Source organism: Salvelinus alpinus, chromosome 21, assembly GCF_045679555.1.
Source record: "Salvelinus alpinus chromosome 21, SLU_Salpinus.1, whole genome shotgun sequence".
Taxonomy (NCBI): domain Eukaryota; kingdom Metazoa; phylum Chordata; class Actinopteri; order Salmoniformes; family Salmonidae; genus Salvelinus; species Salvelinus alpinus.
In genome coordinates, this window is record NC_092106.1 from 30,396,138 (window position 1) to 30,414,747 (window position 18,610).

An 18,610-nucleotide genomic window follows, 5' to 3' on the forward strand; every position below is an offset into this window, starting at 1 on the left:
ATTCGTTGTATGCAAAAATCAGGCGGTCTGGGACGTGCTTTTATGATCAAAACAAAATTAAAGAACTCGTACCAACTGACGTTTTGGAACCAATAGGGCCGATTTTCGCTTCTCACACGAGTAGCCTAACCTACACCTGTTTTCATTCTGCAACAAAAGACCCGAGTGTACCTTATAGATCTGAAGTCTCTCCTGTCTCTCCCCGAAGTCTTCTCTGGGTTCCGCAAGGATACGACGTGCTGCTCACAACCCTCGAGTGACACCGAGGGCGGGGGAAAGTCCAACCCGTTCTTCCAAGTTTTCACTTGCTTTTTGTTAATGCTTGGTTGCTTGTGAGTTCTGTATTTTCTATATGGCTTCTGTGTAGTCTTTGCGCGGTTTTATCATTACAATATTCATATCCAGTGTATTCTATCTGCCTGTAGCCAAACCGTGCCCCTCTCTCCCTACGTCACTGAGGGAAGGATCGATGCTGGCGTTTCAGCAACACCGCGGCTGGACAGCGCACGTCTACTTGGGCTCTGAGGCCGCGGCAGCAGCATTGGCTTCACGCTCCGCTGCTGGGGGTTCCCCCTCGTTGTCACACTCTAGTGAAATCCACACACCAGCACGGGGTCGTCCCGCGTTCTTCGTGTAGCTCTAGCCTAGTAGCGTCATTCGGCCTTGGCTAGCAGAGAAGTTGCAGGTTGGATTGGTACAAAAATCCCACGCGAAAACTGTTTTATACACCAGGCAGAGCTTCCACCTCCCTTTTCGCTCTACTTAAAGTGGAAAGAGATCTGATTGGAGGATGTCACGGTGTAAGGACCAGCCTATTTCATAAAGGGTGAGGGGCTAGAAGTGGAGAGAGAATTACCTCGGGATTGATGTTCTCAATTAAAAATTGCATTTCTCAGCAGATGCGATTTCAGTGAGGGCCTCTGATAGCCCACTAAGATAACTTATTGCAACTTATTTAACTGAACGCATTGATCTAACTCAACTCCCGTGGGTAGGGTCTAGTTAAAGATGCAAGGCGTGATTAAAATGTTACAAGCATAGCTTTTAAAGATGAAAGCTTAAAATTGCCTTCCTTCAAAATGCAACACTTAGGCATTTTCCCCAAAACGCAGTCTTTTCATGAAAGAATCCGGAATCAGGAGTACATTTAGGTGATTATCCTATTTGTGCCGACATTTTACGGACAAGAACCCCTCTACCCCTTCCTGCGTTATTCAATGTGTGAAAAGACCTAGGTCTACGGCCAGCCGGCATGTGGTCAATCTACACACAAAACGCCATAATGACAAAGCAAAGGGTTTTTGTTGCAAATGTATTAAAAAAATTAAAAAACATAAATACCTTATTTATATACAGTATCAGTCAAAGGTTCGGAGTGTGCAAAGTTGTCATCAAGGCAAAGGGTGGCTACTTTGAAGAATCTAAAATCTGGACACTTTTTTGGTTACTACATAATTCCATATGTGTTATTTCATACTTTTTATGTCTTCACTATTATTCTACAATGTAGAAAATAGTAAAAATAAAGAAAACCCTTGAATGAGTAGGTGTGTCTAAACTTTTGACTGGTACTGTTTGTATTCAGACCTTTTGCTATGAGACTTGAAATTGAGCTCAGGTGCATCCTGTTTCCATTGATCCTTAAGATGTTTCTACAACTTGATTGGAGTCCACCTGTGGTAAATTCAATTGATTGGACATTATTTGGAAAGGCACACACCTGTCTATATAAGGTCCCACAGTTGACAGTGCCTGTCAAAGCAAAAACTAAGCCATGAGGTCAAAGGAATTGTCCGTAGAGCACCGAGACAGGATTGTGTCGAGGCACAGATCTGGGGAAGGGTACCAAAACATTTCTGCAGTATTAAAGGCCCCCCAAGAACACAGTGGCCTCCATCATTTTTAAAACCAAGACTCTTCCTAGAGCTGGGCCGCCCGGCCAAACTGAGCAATCAGGGGAGAAGGGCCTTGGTCAAAGAAGCTTGTAGCGTCATACACAAGAAGACTAAAGGCTCTAATCGCTGCCAAAGGTGCTTCAACAAAGTACTTAGTAAAGGGTCTGAAGGGTCAGTTTTTATATATATATATATATATATATATATATACATTTGCAACCATTTCAAAAAACAGTTTTTGCTTTGTCATTATGGAGTACTGTGTGTATATTGATGAGAGGGACAAATTATTTAATACATACTAGAATACGGCTGTAACGTGCAGCTCCTACCAGGGATCTAATGGGGTGGAAAATACCAAGTAAAAGTAACCTAAATGCGTGGAGTTTCAATGGAAATGAGAAAATAACGCAGTGAGGCTCCATAACCTTCGAATCGGGACTATTTCAGGACCATGGACAGCGGTTAGTGTGAAGTAACAGGCCCACGCCATTTGTAAGGCTGGTGATTTAATCAGGCCTGGCCTGAGTAATGAGGAAACTCCATATGTGGTACTATATTCTATTGGACAGAAGTATTGATGTGAGCCGTCATGCATGGCAGGAAGGGAGGACACAGTAATGGTCTTTCGCTCTGTCTCTCTAATACAGGGCCTACTCATTTTATCTTCTTCCTCTCTCACGCACACACACACACACACACACACACCATTTGCAGGGGCATTTGGAAAGCTTTGCTGGAGGGGGTCTAATAGACGAATCAGGATGGCTAAAATAACAGCAGCAGGTGCATGGCTGGCCTAATTAGGCATTACGCTGTGGTGGTGTACCTCTGCCTTTCTCGCCCTGCGAGCGAGGAAACATTTGGGGTCATTTATAAAAATCACTAACTCTAGCCAAGGGAAACGTGTCTCAGAGTCACTATGGGCGGCCAATGCGATGCTGCTGTAGTTCAAATGTGGACCGGTGGGATTGAGCTAAGAGCCGCCAAAATAGGTCTACATACTCAGATTCCATCTGTGGCTAGCTAAAGTGCATTCGGGAAGTATTCAGACCCCTTGACTTTTTCCACATTTTGTTACGTGATAGCATTATTCTGAAAATTGAAAAATCCTCATCAATCTACACAAAACACCCCATTATGACAAAGCGAAAACAGGTTATTGGAAATGTTTGCAAATCTATTAAAAATTAAAAAACAGAAATACCTTATTTACATAAGTATTCAGACCTTTTGCTCTGAGACTTGAAATTGAGCTCAGGTGCATCCTGTTTCCATTGACCATCCTTGAGATGTTTCTACAACTTGATTGGAGTCCACCTGTGGTTAATTCAAACCATGAGGTCAAAGGAATTGTCCGTAGAGCACCGAGACAGGATTGTGTTGAGGCACAGATCTGAGGAAGGGTACCAAAACATTTCTGCAGCATTGAAGGTCCCCAAGAACACAGTAGCCTCCATCATTCTTAAATGGAAGAAATTTGGAACCACCAAGACTCTTCCTAGAGCTGGCCGCCCGGCCAAAGTGAGCAATCAGGGGAGAAGGGCCTTGGTCAGGGAGGTGACCAAGAACCCGATGGTCACTCTGACAGAACTCCAGAGTTCCTCTGTTGAGAGGGGAGAACCTTCCAGAAAGACAACCATCTCTTCAGCACTCCACCAATCAGACCTTTATGGTAGTGGCCAGATGGAAGCCACTCCTCAGTAAAAGGCACATGACAGCCTGCTTGGAGTTTGCCAAAAGGCACCTAAAGACTCTCAGACCATGAGAAACAAAACTATCTGGTCTGGTGAAACCAGGATTGAACTCTTTGGCCTGAATGCCAGGTGTCACGTCTGGAGGAAACCTGGCACTATCCCTACGGTGAAGCATGGTGGTGGCAGCGTCATGCTGTGGGGATGTTTTTCAGCGGCAGGCACTGGGAGACTAGTCAGGATTGAGGCAAAGATGGAACGGAGCAAAGTACAGAGAGATCCTTGATGATAACCTGCTCCAGAGCGCTCAGGACCTCAGACTGGGACTAAGGTTCACCTTCCAACAGGACAACGACCCTAAGCACACAGCCAAGACAATGCAGGAGTGGCTTCGGGACAAGTCTCTGAATGTCCTTGAGTGGCCCAGCCAGAGCCTGGACTTGTGCCAATCGAACATCTCTGGAGAGACCTGAAAATAGCTGTGCAGTGACGCACCCCATCCAACCTGACAGAACTTGAGAGGATCTGCATAGAAGAATGCGAGGAACTTGTCACGTCCTGACCTTAGAGATCCTTTTTATGTCTCTGTTTTGGTTGGTCAGGGCGTGAGTTTGGGTGGGCATTCTATGTCTGGTGTTCTATGTTGTCCTTGTGTTGTATTTCTGTGTGTTTGGCCTGATATGGTTCTCAATCAGAGGCAGCTGACTATCATTGTTTCTGATTGAGAATCATATTTAGGTAGCCTGTTCCCACCTGTGTTTGTGGGTGGTTGTTTCCGGTTTAGTGTTTGTGTCACCTTTCAGGACTGTCCGTTTGTCGTGTTTGTTGTTTTGTTTAGTGTTGTATATTTTATTAAATGATATGAACACTTACCACGCTGCACCTTGGTCCTCTTCTTCTCCTACAGACGACAAGCATTACAGAACTCCCCAAATACAGGTGTGCCAGGCTTGTAGCGTCATACCCAAGAAGACTTGAGGCATTAATTGCTGCCAAAGGTGCTTCAACAAAGTACTTAGTAAAGGGTCTGAATACTTATGTAAATGTGATATTTCAGTTTGCAAACATTTCTAAAAACCTTTTTTTGCCTTGTCATTATGGAGTATTGTGTGTAGATTGATCAATTTTAGAATAAGGCTTTAATGTAATAAAATATGCCAAAGTAGGCCTATTCATATGATGAGATCACGGCTGTTCAGACCTACGCAGCACGATAGACAGACACACACTAAAAAGAAAAGGTTGCTGGAGGAGCCTTTAGGAGTTTTTGAAACTGTGGGAACCCCTATAAGTTCTTCAAGAACCCTTTAAAACCCCCATTAATGGTTCCACAAAGAACATTTGTGGAATAAGAAATACTTATTTTCCACCATAATTTGCAAATAAATTCATAAAAAATCCTACAATGTGATTTTCTGGATTTTCTTTTCACATTTTGTCTGTCATAGTTGAAGTGTACCTATGATGAAAATTACAGGCCTCTCTCATCTTTTTAAGTGGGAGAACTTGCACAATTGGTGGCTGACTAAATACTTTTTTGCCCCACTGTACATGTGATCTGCATAACATTATGAGACAAACCAATACCAATGATATATACCTTTGTGTGCCTCCTGGTCAGTATACCTGCAGACACATGCAAGTAAGTGAGCCAGCCATTCAGTAATCTGCACCCAACGCAGCTTTTACATATTCTTACCTCTTTGTTGATTCCTATCAATTGAATTGGCCATTTTCAGAATTTCTAAAAAGGGAGAAAGTGTGAAATAACACATCCATTTGCATAAATATGAAAAGATCGATGGTATCATCATAAAAGAAGAAACCTGCTGTCTTATCAAATTTAAATCAAACTGTTTAAGCTGGTCAGTAAGGTTCCTGCAAGAACCCCGAATAACTAAAGAGGCTCCTCGACTAACCACACCTCCTATGGGGTTCTTGGAATAACCTTTTGTGGCAATATTTCAGTGCCAAGAACCCTGAGGTTCTTCAGGGAACTTTGAGGACGTTAGAAGGACCCTTGTTGAACCCCTAATTTTTGGAATGTAGAAACTCATTGTGTTTTTTTCCTCTTTACCCCTTTCACCGTCCTTTGATACCTATTGTCCTACCTGTCCAATACCATACACCCACTGTTGCGCAATCTGTCTCGATTTCGCAACATTTCAAATTTGCAGCAACTTGAATATAACACACAACATGCCGCAGAGCTGTTTTCTTTGTGTTCTAGCGGCACCAAAAGGCGGTATTGTGTAACAACACCCGAGTCGAGAGAAGGCATGTTGCGCGGTGCAGCGGAATGATGCGGCTTGAAGCCAGACGCACAATATATATTTGCTTAGGCTATATTGCAAATCAATTAATAGCTCAAGGATCCAATTGACTAATGTAATAAGCTCAACGAATTGGCAAGGCTTGGCTGAGATAGCAGTTGGATCATTACAATAGGGAAGGATGGCGTATAGACTTCACAAAACACACAAGTAGTCTACAGATTATTTCCATTGTGGTCCTCTTATTTGCTCCACAAGTAGCCTACGCGAATGGTGGATTAAACAATTACACATAAATACAATGGCAATAGTTTGAAGGGTGTCTACAACTACAAGGAAATGACCTGATACTTTAAAAAAAGAAACAATTGGGTGCAAGGAGGGTCCGGTCACTCGTAATAGCCAAACTCTGCAACAGCTGTACACAATAATTACAATAATCTGTCATTATGGGACGGAAATATGTGATCTTTAAATATTGTGCATTATTAATGGGCTGCTGTAGTAATGTCATCAAACACTTGCAGGCCTCGATCCTCAATTAGCGACGCAGATATTAGAATAGGAGATCAAACGGCTTTGGTCGCCAGGAGGGAACTAGTCATTCCCCAATCCTAATCCTTCTATGGTTTCCTCAAACAACTTAGTAGGCCTATAGCATTTTTCTCTGACTAACCAATGTGTTATTATTGACTCAGAGCTAAAATGAAGGCAACATCTTCTAGTCCATATACTTTTTATTAGCAACAAATATATTATTTATTTAAATATAAACATATACAAATTAGGAGTATTGTCATAATTTACATAATTTGACAAAATCATTTTGGTACAGAGCACTTTTTTGTTGAAGAGGAGTAGCAAAACAAATGGACCTCTTTCATTCTCTCTTTCTGTCCCTCCCTCTTCTCCACCTCCACCAGTCTCTCAGTGCAGCACTGCAGCCAGTAGGGCAGTAACCAGAAAGATGGAGGATACCTGGGATGGTGCACTGTTCCTATCATCATCAGTAGTAGTGACGAGGATCCTCTTGGTATTGGTGTGTTGAGGTCTACTTTCACAGTGCCTGAGGTCCCGTCCCACACAGCCAGCGTAGGCCATGGCGTGGGCCAGGTAACTCTGCTCCTGGACCCCGTGGAAGAGGTGTGCCATGGGGCCGCGGGCTAGCACTGCCACATCTTCCCCACCATGGGTCTCAGTGTCCAGGGGCACCGCAGACAGCTGCACGTAGTCCTTCGACTCTGACCAAGGTGAATAAATATGTGAATATGGACTGGAGAGATAGACATTCTGCAGGAGTGATATTTATCAAGAATGCCACAGGTGAAGGGAGGAGAGTACAGAGAGGAAAGCCACAGGTGAAGGGAGGAGAGTACAGAGAGGAAAGCTACAGGTGAAGGGAGGAGAGTACAGAGAGGAAAGCTACAGGTGAAGGGAGGAGAGTACAGAGAGGAAAGCTACAGGTGAAGGGAGGAGAGTACAGAGAGGAAAGCTACAGGTGAAGGGAGGAGAGTATAGAGAGGAAAGCTACAGGTGAAGGGAGGAGAGTACAGAGAGGAAAGCCACAGGTGAAGGGAGGAGAGTACAGAGAGGAAAGCTACAGGTGAAGGGAGGAGAGTACAGAGAGGAAAGCTACAGATGAAGGGAGGAGAGTACAGAGAGGAAAGCTACAGGTGAAGGGAGGAGAGTACAGAGAGGAAAGCTACAGGTGAAGGGAGAGGAGTACAGAGAGGAAAGCTACAGGTGAAGGGAGAGGAGTACAGAGAGGAAAGCTACAGGTGAAGGGAGAGGAGTACAGAGAGGAAAGCTACAGGAGAAGGGAGGGGAGTACAGAGAGGAAAGCTACAGGTGAAGGGAGGGGAGTACAGAGAGGAAAGCTACAGGTGAAGGGAGGAGAGTACAGAGAGGAAAGCTACAGGAGAAGGGAGGGGAGTGCAGAGAGGAAAGCTAAAGGTGAAGGGAGGGGAGTACAGAGAGGAAAGCTACAGGTGAAGGGAGGAGAGTATAGAGAGGAAAGCTACAGGTGAAGGGAGGAGAGTACAGAGAGGAAAACTACAGGTGAAGGGAGAGCAGTACAGAGAGGAAAGCTACAGGTGAAGGGAGAGGAGTACAGAGAGGAAAGCTACAGGTGAAGGGAGGGGAAGTACAGAGAGGAAAGCTACAGGTGAAGGGAGGAGAGTACAGAGAGGAAAGCTACAGGTGAAGGGAGAGGAGTACAGAGAGGAAAGCTACAGGTGAAGGGAGGAGAGTACAGAGAGGAAAGCTACAGGTGAAGGGAGGAGAGTACAGAGAGGAAAGCTACAGGTGAAGGGAGAGGAGTACAGAGAGGAAAGCTACAGGTGAAGGGAGGAGAGTACAGAGAGGAAAGCTACAGGTGAAGGGAGGAGAGTACAGAGAGGAAAGCTACAGGAGAAGGGAGGGGAGTACAGAGAGGAAAGCTACAGGTGAAGGGAGAGGAGTACAGAGAGGAAAGCTACAGGTGAAGGGAGGAGAGTACAGAGAGGAAAGCTACAGGTGAAGGGAGGAGAGTACAGAGAGGAAAGCTACAGGAGAAGGGAGGGGAGTACAGAGAGGAAAGCTACAGGTGAAGGGAGAGGAGTACAGAGAGGAAAGCTACAGGTGAAGGGAGGGGAGTACAGAGAGGAAAGCTACAGGTGAAGGGAGAGGAGTACAGAGAGGAAAGCTACAGGAGAAGGGAGAGGAGTACAGAGAGGAAAGCTACAGGTGAAGGGAGGAGAGTATAGAGAGGAAAGCTACAGGTGAAGGGAGGAGAGTACAGAGAGGAAAGCTACAGGTGAAGGGAGGGGAGTACAGAGAGGAAAGCTACAGGTGAAGGGAGAGGAGTACAGAGAGGAAAGCTAAAGGTGAAGGGAGGAGAGTATAGAGAGGAAAGCTACAGGTGAAGGGAGGAGAGTACAGAGAGGAAAGCTACAGGTGAAGGGAGGAGAGTACAGAGAGGAAAGCTACAGGTGAAGGGAGGAGAGTACAGAGAGGAAAGCTACAGGTGAAGGGAGGGGAGTACAGAGAGGAAAGCTACAGGTGAAGGGAGGAGAGTATAGAGAGGAAAGCTACAGGTGAAGGGAGGAGAGTACAGAGAGGAAAGCTACAGGTGAAGGGAGGAGAGTACAGAGAGGAAGGCTACAGGTGAAGGGAGGAGAGTACAGAGAGGAAAGCTACAGGTGAAGGGAGGAGAGTACAGAGAGGAAAGCTACAGGTGAAGGGAGGAGAGTACAGAGAGGAAAGCTACAGGTGAAGGGAGGAGAGTACAGAGAGGAAAGCTATACAAGAACAGAACATAGTTTTGGTTTCTTACGTGTATCCACTTTACCGATGTCAGGGCGCTTGTTGTCTACGACTTTGTATCCAGGGCCGTTTCCGTACATCAGGGTTGTGTAAGGTAGCATATCCTTCCCATACAGAGGAGATTTCCCTGTGAGAGAGACACACAGTGGGATGAATCACAATGTAAAGGTCTTACACACACACACACACACACACACACACACACACAGTAAGAGAGGAGGAGTGTGTCCCAAGGGAGCTAGGGGTCGAGCAGGTTGTCTCCAGACAGATGAGATATTAGACTTTCCAGACCCTACTGATGAACTGCTCAGTGTTTCACTACTGCATTAATCACCAAGACCTGGGAGGCTGGACCAGTGGGGGGCCACAGAGAGAGAGAGATAGGGAGAGAGAGATGGACGGATGGAGGGAGGGAGAGAGGGCTGAACAATGGGGAGCCACAGAGAGAGAGGGAGAGGCAGAGGGAGGGAGGAGAGGAGTGGAGAGGGAGGGAGGCCTGAACGCTGGAGAGCCTCATAGAAGGAGCGATAGAGGGAGAGAGAGGCAGAAAGGGGTGGGAGGCAGAGACGGGAGGGAGAGAGAGGCAGAGAGGGGAGGTAGAGAGGGGAGGGAGAGAGAGGCAGAGAGGGGAGGGGAAGAGAGGCAGAGAGGGGAGGGAGAGAGAGGCAGAGAGAGGCAGAGAGGGGAGGGAAAGAGAGGCAGAGGGGGGGGGAGAGGGGAGGGAGAGAGAGGCAGAGAGGGGAGGTAGAGAGAGGCAGAGAGAGGCAGAGAGGGGAGGGAAAGAGAGGCAGAGGGGGGGAGAGAGGGGAGGGAGAGAGAGGCAGAGAGGGGAGGGAGAGAGAGGCAGCGAGGGGAGGGAGAGAGAGGCAGAGAGGGGAGGGAAAGAGAGGCAGAGGGGGGGGGGGGGGAGGGAGAGAGAGGCAGAGAGGGGAGGTAGAGAGAGGCAGAGAGAGGCAGAGAGGGGAGGGAAAGAGAGGCAGAGGGGGGGAGAGAGGGGAGGGAGAGAGAGGCAGAGAGGGGAGGGAGAGAGGGGCAGAGAGGGGAGGGAGAGAGAGGCAGAGAGAGGCAGAGAGGGGAGGGAAAGAGAGGCAGAGAGGGGAGGGAAAGAGAGGCAGAGAGGGGGGGAGAGAGAGGCAGAGAGGGGAGGGAGAGAGAGGCAGAGAGGGGAGGGAGAGAGAGGCAGAGAGGGGAGGGAGGGAGAGGCAGAGAGGGGAGGTTAGGGAGTGATCTAAGCTGTTTGTTTTCCTCTGTAATTGCAGGGGAGAGAAAATGTCAAAGTGCCAGTGGCGTCTCCCAGATGGAGGCTGAAGCCGTCTAGTGGAGCACACCACCACCTCTGATGTCATCACAGCTGTGAGGAGTGACACCTTGGGGAAGGGGGGTGCAGAGCAGGAAGGTGGGGGGGGGGGGGGGGGGGGTCAGAATGAGGACGTCCTGTCCACAGAGGAGGGGTGTGTGTGTAAAGGGGGGAGAGATTCTTACTGCTTCACTACATAATAACATTACTAAACCAATGCAACATGACTATTGGTAGTTTCATCAATTTAGCATGACCTGACCCAAACTTCTAATCATGGAACCACCAAAAAAAGTTGACCAAACATTCCTTTAACTATAAAAACACTGTAGCGAAAAAGCCCTATAATCAGAATGATGACTAAAATAACCAACTCTAACTGTATGGGGAAAACATAAACCATAATCCATGTAGAAAGTTGTTTCTGTGAGGTCGTTGCTTACCCAGAATGCTTTGCCCTCTAAAGGGGTATCCATTGAAGGTGAAGGCGTGGGAGTGGTCAGCTGTCACCAGGGTGAGAGTCTCCTCCTCATTGGTCAGCTCCAGGCCCTTGGCGACAGCATTGTCAAAGGCAACCGTCTCGTGCAACGCCATGGAGGCTCTGCTGGCATGGTGGCCCTGGTCGATACGTCCACCTGACACACACAGAGAGAAAGAGAAGGATGAAGTTACCCATAAACACTGATCTAAGCTCAGTATGTTGGTGTCATCTCTAAGATTGAAGGTTAAGATTGGGGGAAGGTAAGCTGACCCTAGGTCTGTGTGTAAGGGACAAGGAACCACTGGCTCCTGGTATTCAAATAAAAAGAACACTAATAACATTGGAGTAATGTTGAAATAAAGTTGAAATGACACTACTACAAGTGTTACTTAGCCAAGTAAAACGAACCTAGCTGCTGTTCTCTTATCAGTGCAGTCAGGAAGTGGAGAGGAGTTGGGCTAATATGTTGGGTCCCCAGGGAGCAGGAGGAGAGGGTACGGCGCACCATATGCCCAGCTCTATTTAAAGCCTGCTGCGATGTGTTATTTAAAACCCATTGTTGAAGATGCAAGACGCTCAACAGCACAATCAGGTCCCAGGGTGGTGCCTCAGATTGAAGGTAGGATGGATGAGGGCCTGTACCCAAGAGCCACCACTGTGGAACAGTAATGTGTTGTATTAGGCCCCGCACCTCTCTGAGGGGTTGGGTTAAATGTGAAAGACACATTTCAGTTGAAGGCATTCACTTGTACAACTGACTAGGTATCCCCCTTTCCAACATAATGTTCCCCCTCACACTGCGGCAAACACATGCAGGTACTACATGCAGATCCTACTACAGTCTGCAGATACATGTAGTGCACTGCAGTCCCTAACTGTCTTGCTGAGAGGCACACAGCATCAGAACAGCAACTAACTAACCTCTGTATTGACTCAAGATCCAGAAATACGGGCACACACACTTTGAAACCAATGCATGTTGGTGTTGAGTTATATAAACAAGTGGTGTGATTATTCAATCAATAGATTGATTGTATTTTAACAAACAACCGTGCACCTATGTTAAGGAGGAACTTGTTGGGATTGGGTTGATGGATGGATTCATTGACTGACAGCTTGGTTAACCCTTTGCTCACCTTCTACCAGGAGGAAGAATCCCTTGGGGTTTTTGCTGAGGATGCGGATGGCCTTTTCTGTGGTCTCAGCGATGGAAGGGTCCATGGTGGGGTCTCTCTCCACGTCGAAGCGCAGGTCTCCAGGCTCAAACAGGGCTGCAGGGAACAGGGTTGATCAGGTAAGAAAAGACCGTTGTAGAACAGGTAGAGTGTACGCAATGCGCTTCAGCCCGTGTAAATGTGTGATAAAATGAGTCAGTATCAGCTTAGTCAATATTCACAATACATATACTGTATGTAGGCTAAGTGAAGGCAGGATGAGGAACTCTATTCCAAAGTGTAAGAAAGTGAAAAAACCAAGGACACCCCAGTGTCTATTGATATACAGTAAGAATCAGCAGTAATGTTTGCTGTGACCTTCAAATACTCAGCTTTCCAGAATACACAGAAGAATTGACAGAATACTACAATCCTTTACCCATAAGGTAGTCAGTGGTGTCAGGGTCCACAGCGTCAAAGTCAGTCCTGTTCCACACATAACGAGCCACCTATCAATCAGACAGACAGACAGACAGACAGACAGACAGACAGACAGACAGACAGACAGACAGACAGACAGACAGACAGACAGACAGACAGACAGACAGACAGACAGACAGACAGACAGACAGACAGACAGACAGACAGACAGACAGACAGAGACAGACAGACAGACAGACAGACAGACAGACAGACAGACAGACAGACCAGACAGACCAGACCAGACCAGACCAGACCAGACCAGACAGACAGACAGACAGACAGACAGACAGACAGAGAGAGAGAGAGAGAGAGAGAGAGAGAGAGAGAGAGGGGCAGTCTGAATACACATCTTTGGGCAATTTTGTGGCTGAATGCAACCAATGTTGTGTGTCAATTTGTTGTTCCATAGTTTTTTTTCTCTCTCTACCTTTCCGACTTTCATCTTCTGCCAGTCAGAGATGAGGTGGCGTCCGTCCTGTCTCTTGCCACTGGAGGCCAGGTCTCGAGGGTACTCTGGGTCCCAGGTGCCCTTAGGGGTCATGTACTTCCTCCCCCCGCCGATGATCACCTGGAGACGGACACATCATTCATGTTCATGGTTGGTATTGAATAACAATAACAACTGAGGCAATCAGCTTGCCCACAACCAGATTCACCACAGATTTGACCTTCAGACTTGACCTTCAGATTTCAGACCTAATGACATTATCTTTAGTCATAGTCTCAAGCTCACCTTCATCAATGACTACTGAATAACAATACATCTCTGGGTCAATAGAGGAGCTGAGAGGTCATGAATAACAATAACTCTCTGGGTAAATAGAGGAGCTGAGAGGTCATGAATAACAATAACTCTCTGGGTCAATAGAGGAGCTGAGAGGTCATGAATAACACTAACTCTCTGGGTCAATAGAGGAGCTGAGAGGTCATGAATAACACTAACTCTCTGGGTCAATAGAGGAGTTGAGAGGTCATGAATAACAATAACTCTCTGGGTCAATAGAGGAGCTGAGAGGTCATTAATAACAATAACTCTCTGGGTCAATAGAGGAGTTGAGAGGTCATGAATAACATTACCTCTCTGGGTCAATAGAGGAGCTGAGAGGTCATGAATAACAATAACTCTCTGGGTCAATAGAGGAGCTGAGAGGTCATGAATAACAATAACTCTCTGGGTCAATAGAGGAGCTGAGAGGTCATGAATAACAATAACTCTCTGGGTCAGGAGCTGAGAGGTCATGCATAACAATAACTCTCTGGGTCAATAGAGGAGTTGAGAGGTCATGAATAACAATAACTCTCTGGGTCAACAGAGGGGTTTTGGCTGCTCACATCAATGTCAGTGTTGTTTAGGAGCTGAGAGGCAATGTCTGTGCATCCTTCTTTCTTAGCAGAGGCGGGCATGTCTGCATCGCTGTACCACTTCCTGCTGGCACTGTGGGCATATGTTGTGGCAGGAGTTGCATGCTGGACCCGCGTTGTTGTGACGATGCCAACGGATTTACCTAGGAGGGAATGAGGGAGGGAAGGAGGAAGAGTGAGAGGTGAGGAAGAGTGAGAGGTGAGGAAAGAAGGAGGGTGGGAGAGGAGGAAGTCAGAAAGGAAGGAGGGAGGGAGAGGGTCAGGGGAAAGTTTTCCATCAAACCTTGTCCACTATCAAAATAATCACCCTTGGTTTGAATACTTACTGTATATTTAATGTGTGATATAGCAATGTGGCTGTGTTTTTGTGTCAGATATCACATTATACAGCATTGAAATTAGAAAATTTACAGTTATTATGCTCATAGCAAGTAATTTATCAGTTTTGCTGCTGCTGGAAGCGCTTTCTATGTTGTTCTCTGTCAAACACATGGTTGCTTTTAATCTCTCTCTCTGAAGGGATATCAGCCTTCTGTGTAGGGGTCAGGGCTGTCTCTGAAGGGATATCAGCCTTCTGTGTAGGGGTCAGGGCTGTCTCTGAAGGGATATCAGCCTTCTGTGTAGGGGTCAGGGCTCTCTCTGAAGGGATATCAGCCTCCTGTGTAGGGTTCAGGGCTGTCTCTGAAGGGATATCAGCCTTCTGTGTAGGGGTCAGGGCTGTCTCTGAAGGGATATCAGCCTCCTGTGTAGGGGTCAGGGCTGTCTCTGAAGGGATATCAGCCTTCTGTGTAGGGGTCAGGGCTGTCTCTGCAGGGATATTAGCCTTCTGTGTAGGGGTCAGGGCTGTCTCTGTAGAGATATCAGCCTTCTGTGTAGGGGTCAGGGCTGTCTCTGAAGGGATATCAGCCTTCTGTGTAGGGGTCAGGGCTGTCTCTGAAGGGATATCAGCCTTCTGTGTAGGGGTCAAGGCTGTCTCTGAAGGGATATCAGCCTCCTGTGTAGGGGTCAGGGCTGTCTCTGAAGGGATATCAGCCTTCTGTGTAGGGGTCAGGGCTGTCTCTGAAGGGATATCAGCCTTCTGTGTAGGGGTCAGGGCTGTCTCTGAAGGGATATCAGCCTCCTGTGTAGGGGTCAGGGCTGTCTCTGAAGGGATATCAGCCTTCTGTGTAGGGGTCAGGGCTGTCTCTGAAGGGATATCAGCCTCCTGTGTAGGGGTCAGGGCTGTCTCTGAAGGGATATCAGCCTTCTGTGTAGGGGTCAGGGCTGTCTCTGAATGGATATCAGCCTTCTGTGTAGGGGTCAGGGCTGTCTCTGAAGGGATATCAGCCTCCTGTGTAGGGGTCAGGGCTGTCTCTGAAGGGATATCAGCCTCCTGTGTAGGGGTCAGGGCTGTCTCTGAAGGGATATCAGCCTCCTGTGTAGGGGTCAGGGCTGTCTCTGAAGGGATATCAGCCTTCTGTGTAGGAGTCAGGGCTGTCTCTGAATGGATATCAGCCTTCTGTGTAGGGGTCAGGGCTGTCTCTGAAGGGATATCAGCCTCCTGTGTAAGGGTCAGGACTGTCTCTGAAGGGATATCAGCCTTCTGTGTAGGGGCCAGGGCTCTTTCTGAAGGGATATCAGCCTTCTGTGTAGGGGTCAGGGCTGTCTCTGAAGGGATATCAGCCTCCTGTGTAAGGGTCAGGGCTGTCTCTGAAGGGATATCATCCTCCTGTGTAAGGGTCAGGACTGTCTCTGAAGGGATATCAGCCTTCTGTGTAGGGGCCAGGGCTCTCTCTGAAGGGATATCAGCCTTCTGTGTAGGGGTCAGGGCTGTCTCTGAAGGGATATCAGCCTCCTGTGTAAGGGTCAGGGCTGTGGAGCTGGGAGTTATGAAATATTTATGGTTGGTGATAAGGGAACATGATAACAGTCAAGGTTACATTCTCCTGCCTCCATCAGCAGCTCAGTACTACACCAGGCCACAACACCTGATCACCAAAGAAGCCAGAGGGCCCAGACTCCAGCCAACAGCTACAGGTGGTCCTTATGGACTCAACTGAACATCTAGCCAACTGTTATCTCTCTTGTGTTTATTAGTGTTTTGTATCGGTATCTAACACCCACCTGATTATATAACGTGTCCAGGAAAACTGGACCCTAGTTATTGTCTGTAAGGTTTTCCTGATAAGTCAACTGGATCAGGACAAACTCTGCACCCTAGTTATCGGTAGTAAGGTTTTCCTGATAAGTCAACTGGATCAGGACAAGCTCTGGACCCTAGTTATCGTCTGTAAGGTTTTCCTGGTAGGTCAACTGGATCAGAACAAGCTCTGGACCCTAGTTATCGTCTGTAAGGTTTTCCTGGTAGGTCAACTGGATCAGGACAAACTCTGCACCCTAGTTATCGTCTGTAAGGTTTTCCTGGTAGGTCAACTGGATCAGGACAAACTCTGCACCCTAGTTATCGTCTGTAAGGTTTTCCTGATAGGTCAACTGGATCAGAACAAACTCTGGACCCTAGTTATCGGTAGTAAGGTTTTCCTGGTAGGTCAACTGGATCAGAACAAACTCTGGACCCTAGTTATCGTCTGTAAGGTTTTCCTGACAGGTCAACTGGATCAGAACAAACTCTGGACCCTAGTTATCGTCTGTAAGGTTTTCCTGATAAGTCAACTGCATCAGGACAAACTCTGCACCCTAGTTATCGGTAGTAAGGTTTTCCTGGTAAGTCATCTGCATCAGGACAAACTCTGCACCCTAGTTATCGGTAGTAAGGTTTTCCTGGTAAGTCAATTGGATCAGGATAAACTCGGGGCCCTAGTGATGTGGGAAGTTGGACAGAGATATGGTTCCTACCAGCATCTTTGGCCCACTTGAGAATAGAGGTGACCTCGTTGCCCTTCTGGGTCTTGCAGATTCCGTTGCGTGCGGCAGCGTTCACCCCGACCGTGTTCAGGTTAGTCTTAACACCACACAGGTAGGCTGTGGCTGTGGAGGAACTGTCAGGGATCTGGAAGTCAACACTGTATGTCTGCACACAGACAGACAGTACATGCAGACATTAAGGGATAGAAAGGAATACACATGAATAATATGTACGCATGAGCTTGCACCTCATACATACATCATTATACACAACAGACACAATCTCTTCCTCTGAAAGAGGTACCCATGGTTCAGGCTGCACATCAAACAAAGTGTAATCTCTGTGGGTATCTCTATGCATGTTAATGTATGTATTTGAAGATTGTTTGTTTGTTTGTGTACCTTGAGGAGGCCCGCATGGGGGAAAGTATCCATGGTCATCACTGTCTCCTCTCCAGACTGGTTGTGCATCTGGCCCTTGAGGATTCGAGCTGCTGTGATAGTGGTAATGCCCATACCTTGGGGGGAATGGCACAGAGAAATAGGTCACACTAGGGTTGAACTGGACTGTAACTGGTGAATTAGAATAGGCTGGAAAAGGAGGTTTCGAATGAGTTTCCCTCATTGTATTTGTTATGTATTTGGATACGTTTAATACACCACTGATGTGAGGTTTGGACGGTGGTCACTCACCGTCACCCAGGAAGAGCATGATGTTTTTGGCCACATTGGTGTTCAACTTCCTGTTCAGCGCCGCTTGCAAAGCCTTGGCACCCTGGGCTCTCCAGAACTCTGGGTTCTCCTCCTCAACTGGGCCAGAGACACACATACTTTTCAAAAACATACATATCTAAAACACACTATTAAAAACATGCTTATCTAAAACACACTAATAAAAACATGCTTATCTAAAACACACTAATAAAAACATGCTTATCTAAAACACACTAATAAAAACATGCTTATCTAAAACACACTAATAAAAACATGCTTATCTAAAACACACTATTAAAAACATGCTTATCTAAAACACACTAATAAAAACACTAATAAAAACATGCTTATCTAAAACACACTAATAAAAACCTGCTTATCTAAAACACACTTATCTGAACTCCTCTAACTCTCAAAACTTACACAGAGCAAACATTTCAGGAATATAAAAATGTTTTAACTTCTGTAATATTTGGTATAATCTACTTTGAGAGAGTGTATGTGTGTGTGAGAGAGAGAGATCAGAGGGGGTAGAGATGAACACCCTATGGACTGTGAGAGAGAGAGAGAGAGAGAGAGAGAGAGAGAGATCAGAGGGGGTAGAGATGAACACCCTATGGACTGTGAGAGAGAGAGAGAGAGAGAGAGAGAGAGAGAGAGAGAGAGAGAGAGAGAGAGAGAGAGAGAGAGAGAGAGAGAGAGAGAGAGAGAGAGATCAGAGGGGGTAGAGATGAACACCCTATGGACTGTGAGAGAGAGAGAGAGATCAGAGGGTAGAGATGAACACCCTATGGACTGTGAGAGAGAGAGAGAGATCAGAGGGTAGAGATGAACACCCTATGGACTGTGAGAAAGAGAGAGAGAGAGAGAGAGAGAGAGATCAGAGGGGGTAGAGATGAACGCCCTATGGACTGGTCTTTGGTCAGGCTCCAGGAAACATGTAGCGACGACTATCATACTTCACATGCCTGGTCTTTTATCTCCTTCAGCTAAACATACTGTAGATAGGAGGCTACAGTAACATACTGCAGATAGAAGGTTAGAGTTATATTCTGTTGATAGAAGGCTACCGTAACATACTGTAGATAGGAGGCTACAGTAACATACTGT

At 46.7% G+C, this 18,610-nt stretch overlaps 1 protein-coding gene across 1 annotated transcript; it reads right to left on the bottom strand.

Annotated features, from left to right (window-relative positions):
- Positions 1-6,771: 6,771 nt before the first annotated feature.
- Positions 6,772-17,615, bottom strand: alp3 (alkaline phosphatase 3). Its single transcript, XM_071358180.1, has 10 exons — positions 17,480-17,615; positions 17,189-17,304; positions 16,778-16,952; positions 13,913-14,085; positions 13,008-13,148; positions 12,537-12,606; positions 12,080-12,214; positions 10,906-11,097; positions 9,176-9,292; positions 6,772-7,103 (listed from the first exon to the last, which is right to left on the bottom strand). The coding sequence occupies exons 1-10, from the start codon at positions 17,613-17,615 to the stop codon at positions 6,790-6,792; spliced, it is 1,569 nt and encodes a 522-aa protein (XP_071214281.1). The 3' UTR covers positions 6,772-6,789.
- Between the last annotated feature and the right edge of the window lie 995 nt (positions 17,616-18,610).